We start from the raw sequence: 7,143 nt of genomic DNA on the forward strand, positions 1-7,143 counted from the left end.
CCAAGTATCTACCTGCACCTTATCCTGAAACTAGAGTAGAAAGCCAAGGCTTTAGGGCAGATTCACTACCTGTTACCTTGTGAAAGTGTCCTTAATATGCCCCCAAATTAGAAGGTATCTTTAAAAACTCACAGTTAAGAATAAGAGAAAGGCAGTAGGACCAGCATATTAGATACGAGAGCAGAAAATATTTTTATTGTTAATGGGGTATATTTAAAACCTTTTGATAAGAGACCTATGACCCACAAAGCCTAAAGTATTAATATTTACCATCTAGCCCAAACAGCAAACGTTTGCTGGCCACGTTTGATAATAGAGTAAATGGGAAAGTTTAAGAGGACTAGCATTTTACTGAGTACCTATTGAGCATCTGGTACTATGATATATATGCTTACTTCTTCATTGTATCCTGAGAGGTAAATACTATTAACTCTCATTTTACCAAAGAAAAAAAACAGAAAAGTTAAAAAAAAAAAAAATAGGTGCCCAAGGGCCCAGTGACAGAACTGAGATTTCAACCTAATTTTGCCTGGCTTTGAAACCATTGTTAGTATATACCCTTTTCTCAAGGTAACAATTCTTACTTTTAGTTTTAACCGCCTGGACCTGCCGCCCTACAAGAGCTATGAGCAACTGAAGGAAAAGCTGTTATTTGCTATTGAAGAAACAGAAGGCTTTGGACAAGAGTGAATTCTGAGAGCCTGCACCACCAAAGGACAAGAACTTATTTGCAGCGTTTGTCCTTTTCCTTCTTTGCCTATTGCACACTTGTAAAATTGGACTGTGACTGTTTAGAGAGTTACCTTGAGTGTAAGTAAATTAATGTTATCATTGAGATTTATCTCCCAGTGATTCTGGGTTTCTTCTCAGTGTTTTCAGAAATCAGATCTGCAAATGACTTAGTCATAAACCTTACTTACCATGAGATTAACACAGCAATGAAATCTGCCTTGTCTTATTCCACTAGATTCTTTCTTAACAAAAAATTTGTGTATGTGTCTCAGAAGTCTCACTTAGGTTTTTTTCCTTTTAGAGATTCTGAAAATATGCAGGGAGGTCACTTGGTAACTAAAATATATAAAATCTACCTATTAAGCCTCATGGAAAGAGGTATTTGTTTAAAATAGCCCCGCTTCTGGGGTTATGAGCAAATTTCCGGCTTGTGCTCTCCCTCTTCTTTCAGCCTGGCCTGACTGTTGTTTTTCCTTTCCGGAGCATGAAATCCATGCATCATTTGATGTTATCCCTAGAAAAGAGATGCTAGACTCTTGTATCTCTCCACAAAGTAGTTTTGTTAATTTGAATTCAGAGAGAAGTTGGTCCCGGTCTGCAAATGACTTAAAACTCTTCATTTGGAAGTTTGATTGTTTTAATTGCCTCGCAAATACTAAACTTCACAAACAATATTGACACTATGATGCCTTCACTGTAGAGAGAAAAAAAAAGTTAGCCAATTTTTGGAATTAATTTGAGTGAATTTATTGAAGGCCATCAACAGTTTTTGTATGTTCCTGTATATCAATTCCATCTTTAAATTTTATCATAATCCAATAACTCCAGTTACATTTAACTACTGCTAAGGAGTTCAAATTAGAGTGCTTTCTAATCGAAGTAGAGGTCAATGAAATATCTATAAAATCACATTTTCATTAGGGAGGAAGAGCTGTGGTACTGGCTAAAAAAGCAAGTAATACATTTACAGCAGTACATTTCTAGTAATCACAGAAATGTATTGTCTGTGTGAATTAAAACTTAACAGATTGACAATTTCTCTGACAAATGTTACAGTAGTTACTTCCATTCTCTCTTGTCCTAATTTGGATTTTCTGTTCAACTCTAACAATTTTAACAGATTTTTCCCATGACTATTTAATATTGCCCTGTTAGTAACTGATTAATGCACTTTGACCTTCTCTGTGTTTAAATTTTTTTTAACTTAGCCTGCTTAGACTTAGCAAGATGACTGCTGTCAGAGGACAGCGTGAGGAAGCCTAAGCCAGCTGAGTGCCTGTCATAACTGAACTCATAACCTAATATCTCATGAAATAGGGACTTCGGCAGGTTTCAGTAGCATAGCATGAAAAAGGGGCATTGAACCAAAAATAAGCAAATAGCAAACCCCTGTTCTATTTGGAAAGAAAATGGGTTTTTTTTTTTTTCCCTAACTACTCTTCCTTTTACATCTTGAAACAATGACAAAAACACTTTTAAACTTGTGTATCTGTTTTCTAAAACACTGCCATCATAAAGCAGACATGTCAGTGAAAGGGTTGCCTCATCCAAAAATCGTTAGTGTAAAGGGAGAGACTGGGCTCCCCTCAGTCCTATCTTTATTTTGATTTTATTCTACATACTCTAGGAAATGTACTATGGTCTCTAAAAGCCCTAGTTTTCAAAGTGACTCTGCCTTTTGTTGGTAGGGGGCAAAAAACTATTGCTTTGTCTTACAGAGCGAATGTCTGCCAACTACCCATTCATTATATGTCTGAACTTTGGTAATATGTGGCTATGGAGATTAAACCTTCTATAAAGACTTCCTTTTGAGGTGAATGCTCATATTGAAATGTAGTTACCTACAATATTTACTAGAGATTTATGAGATTAAATTAAGAGATAATGTAAGAAAGTAGACTTTTTTGTTCTACATAATGCTTGATGATTCATTTAGGGACCTAGAAATATTGTGCGAAAATGTATAAATATCATCCAAAAGGCTTTCTGCCCTATATTTTTAAAATACAGAATAGTTATAAATGAAGTAGTCCCGGCCCTAGTTCTATAGGGCTTGGCTATTTAATATTTTTATGGAAGAAATGTTTAGTTCTGGAAAAGGTAAATGCTTGTATATATTTTTGCAGCCTGGGGTCTCCCTTGCTCTATTTCTCCCTTTAATTTAAATGGCCATGTGTATGTCTTTCCTGCTGTGTTAGGAAGATGGGGGCTGGATATCCCAAGAATCAGAGGTTAATTACAAATATTGCAGATAGACAGCAGACATAAATATATACCAAATACTATCTTAAATTTTGGTCCAAACTGATCATTTGGAAATAGATTTATTGTAAGTGTTTAATTAGAGCGATTTCTTAAATCTGAACTAAATTGCTTTTAGAGTCCTTTTTCTTTGTAAGCATTGTAAATGCTAATAAATCCTGTTAATTTTTTTACTGCATGTTATGTTGAAATAAAAACAAAGTAAAATGAGCAATTGCCTTATTCTTCTGCTCTTTTGGGAGGTTGGGGAAGGCAGCATTTCACATAGCCTGGGTGAGGAGGGAAGGACCTTACTTGTTTTATCAAATAGATTGATTTAAAACTGATCCAGCAGCTCATAATAATGAATTCCTGCTCTGGCTTTTATGATCTTAAATCAGAGTGCAGGAGAATTTTAATTTCATAAGACTTACAATAACTCTATTTAAAAGTTCGGGTACTAATTTTTCATCAAGAGATTGACATACCAATGTCATTTCATCAGAAATTTTAGTGAAACATGACTCACCAGCCCATAGAGGTTCATCCTAAATCAACTATGTCAATCAGGCCTACTCTGCCAATTTTTTATTTATCTGGTTAATAACTTGAAATGTTACTAGGGATGACTTGGGGAATTAAGACTTCTGTTTTTATATCCCTCCTTGTTTTGGATGTAACTCCATCCTTTTAAATTCCTTTAGGTTAACTACTTCTATTTAATACTGTTGGCATCTCCAGCCCCCCTCATTTTTTTTTTTTTTTTTAGTTTTCAGAATTATTTGTATTTATGCTATGCTTTTGTTAACCAAAAATGGAATAGCAGCACTGGATTGTATATTATTGTATTGGAGTTCCTTTGTTTTCTTAAATTGTAATTTCAAATACTCAGGTAACTCTACAAATACCATAGGGAGTCAAGTGCTGTTATAAAGGTCCTGCAGGGGGCTCCTTCCCTTGCATTTCCTTAAAAGATGTAAGACTGTTTACAATTAAACTTTTTGGTCCTTCATTTGCACACTTTGCTATTAGTTTTGAATAAGGTGTTCCCCACTTGCAGGGAAGCCTTTTATGTGACCAGGATGTATAGATTTCTCCCCCTCTGCTTTCTTAAGTGGGCAAGTTACTGCCTGCCTGTGCTTGGAGTAGATGGGAGAAAAACTAGAAAGACTCGGGTGAGACTGAATTTGGTGCCTGTGTTGAAGAGAACCAAGATGAAGATGTCTCCTTTTCTGGCACAACTAAGGGTGCCCTAAGACAGGATTTCAGCCATAGGTGCTCAATAGAGAATCACCAGGTAGTTAACAAGAATTTTTCTTATTAGGAAACCAAATGATCATGCTGTTATTTAAAATTGACCCAGTGGAAAGACGCTAAGGGAAGTGGGTTTTGTTTTGTTTTGTTTTGAATTTATTTTAATATGGTGATCTAGCAGTGACTGGGAGACAGGTTTCTTGGAGATCCTTCAAAGTAGATCTTATTGTTTTTAATCTGTCCTATATAAGCAGCTAGGAAGCTCTAGTTTCACCGTTGCTAAGGAAAAGAGGGAAGACGTGTTTCCCCCAGCATGAGGAAATCCTCCCTGGGAAAATAAGTAGTTATTTTTAGTTGGCTTTCCAGCCCCAAACTCCTCAAAGCATCAAACTGTGACTGACTGGCTGCTAGTCTCTGGACTTAAAGGAAGAGGATCTCATGTTGTAGAACTCTAAAACAAACTTGCTGTCACTCCCAGCTCATTTCATTGGTCAGTTTCCATGTGTCTGTAAAGCTTCTTTGTGGTCAGGACATTTAGGGGGAGGATCCATGGGAATCTTTCAGGTCTTAAGTGGAGACCTAGGAAGGAGAGTATTGGTCCCCCGTGAACAAGTTCCCATTGCGCAAAGATGCTGTGAGCATCAGGGTTTCCTCAAAGCAACTCACAAAAAGGACCTTGAAACTTTTTAGTCACTCCTGCAGATAAGTGAAAACAGCCACGCTGTTACTTTCCTCATTTCTAATTCAGACCTCTTCTGTTTGTCTTCTCTATCCTAGCAACCAATATCACACCTCTATTCACTTACTCTGGGACAATTCTCAGCATTTATTACTATATCCCAAACACTCAGATATGTGACATGCACTGTCATTTAGTGTTCCTGGTCACTTTCACAGATGAATGATCATCTCTGTTTTACAGAAAATAGGTTCAACGTGGTTGAGAAACTACAAGTGTCCTTAGCTGTTACACGGCAAGAGTACAAATTGGAATCCAGGACTGTCTGACACCAAAGACTGTGTGCTTAAACATTTTGCTGTACTTCTACTTAACAGCAACTCTGGGAGTCTTCCATAACTAGTTCAGCTGTTCCATCTAATTGGTCTTCAAATCCTGTTAAGTCCACCTCCAAAACTTGAGAATCATTTCTTTCAGAGCTGCCCCCATTGCCACAGCCCACATCCTTCACCCCTACCCTCACTGACTGTAGCAACTTGTCATTACTTTTCATTCTCTCCGTTCTGTTTGTGCTGCCTCAGAATGATCTGTGGAAGACTTTAGTCTCAAATAATTCTCCACAGTGGTTCTTCCATTCCACAGAATATTAATTCCAAAACTCAAAATCCTATCACTCAAAGCCTTAACTTCTTCCAACTCCTTCCAACGCCTCCTTAATTCTTACTGTGGCTCCAGCCAGTCACATGAACTATAGGCCATACTCTTTTTTTTTTTTTTTTTTTTTTGCTTTTATGATTATGATCTTGTTCAATTCATTCACCCCCCCTCAGTCTGGTTTACCATATGTAAGATGGTCATGATACTCCTGTGCTTATCTTGGGGTCCAGTCACCCTATCCTTCCCCTTGCTAAACACTTTTCAAATGTTTCCTGCATTCAATAATCATTTGTGTACAATCCTTTTTAAAAAAACTTTACTTAAAATGATTTTAGATTTACAGAACTGTTGCAAAAACAGTACAGAGAATTCCTGCACAACTCTTCACCCAGGCTTTCCCCAATGTTAACATCCCATATAACTTGGTACAATTATAAAAACTTGACCATCAATAAAATAACACTCAACTTTTATATTAAACTTTTAAAACCTTTATACAGCTGTCACCAGTTTTTTCACCAGTGATTTTCTCAGTCTCGACCAATCTGTGACAGTTCCTCATTCGTTCCTAGTGTTTCATGACTTTGATATTTTTTGAAGAGTGTTTCCTGGACACATTGTAGAATGCCCCTCAAGTTTAATGTTTTCTCATAGTTAAGGCCATGGATTTTTGTGGAAAAAAACAAAACTGGAGGTGGCGTGCCCTTGGTGCATGGTATCAAAGGGCATGTATAAATATGTCCTGTTTCCAGCTATGTTAACCTGGACCCTCTGGTTAACATGGTGTTTGCCAGGTTTACTCATTGTAAAGTCACTATTCAGCCCTGTTAACCTGCGGACGCCCATGGAAAGAGAACCAAGTCCTCCCCAACAGGCTATGGTGGAAAGAAATTTGGGAACTAGATCATCTGTGTTGAAATCCAGCAAACTCCAGTGACTAGAAGAAACTAAATTGAGTCTACTGGAGTAAGGGAGGGTGTCAGCCCAGGCTGTTGGCACGAGGCTCACTAATTAGTAAATCATTTCCTGCTAGAGAACACAGTTTTGTGGAAGACGGAACAACACAGGGGTCTAAGAGAAGGTGAGGGAGCACAGAAATGTGAAGTGGCTTCTCCAAGGGAACACAGGGATTCAAAGTATGCAGACTGCCAGACTAGCCTTGACCACTTCTCAGAGCCTGCATGGAATATTCCCAAGTGAGTCGCTCTGGAGACCCCCAAGGACGCTTGACTCCAGCCCGAACTCCAGGTTTTCTCGCGTTTTTAGAGCATTTGGGCTTCGCGCCTTGTTTTTGCCTCAACCTGAGAGCAAAGGCCTCAGCACCCCCAGTCCTCGCCTTCAGAATCGCTCATCACCCTCCACTCAGAGCCAGCTTAAGACTTCGGTTGAGGGTTGAAAGCCTCTTCCAACAACGCGAACCAGCATCTTTTCGGCACAGTGGGAGTTAGGAATTTTCCATAGCTGAAGTGCTCCTTTGCTCCCTTGCCGTTCACTTTCTGACTGCACAAGGCAAATTCCCCTCGAGCCCTGAGGGAGCTGACTAAGATCCGCCTACCCGCCCGCCCCGCCGTCCTACGCTG

General features: G+C 38.5%; 1 protein-coding gene across 3 annotated transcripts in view; it reads left to right on the forward strand.

Annotated features, from left to right (window-relative positions):
* ITCH (itchy E3 ubiquitin protein ligase) overlaps positions 1–3,204 on the forward strand; it is a 96,316-nt gene extending 93,112 nt beyond the window's left edge. For all 3 annotated transcript variants that reach the window (XM_065921849.1, XM_065921850.1, XM_065921851.1), the window contains one exon: positions 591–3,204. In XM_065921849.1, coding sequence (XP_065777921.1) covers positions 591–690 — 100 coding nt within the window. In that variant the 3' untranslated portion in view covers positions 691–3,204. The remainder of the gene's footprint in view (positions 1–590) is intronic.
* Positions 3,205–7,143: the final 3,939 nt, after the last annotated feature.

Source organism: Muntiacus reevesi, chromosome 2 (genome assembly GCF_963930625.1).
Source record: "Muntiacus reevesi chromosome 2, mMunRee1.1, whole genome shotgun sequence".
In the NCBI taxonomy this organism is placed as follows: Eukaryota; Metazoa; Chordata; class Mammalia; order Artiodactyla; family Cervidae; genus Muntiacus; species Muntiacus reevesi.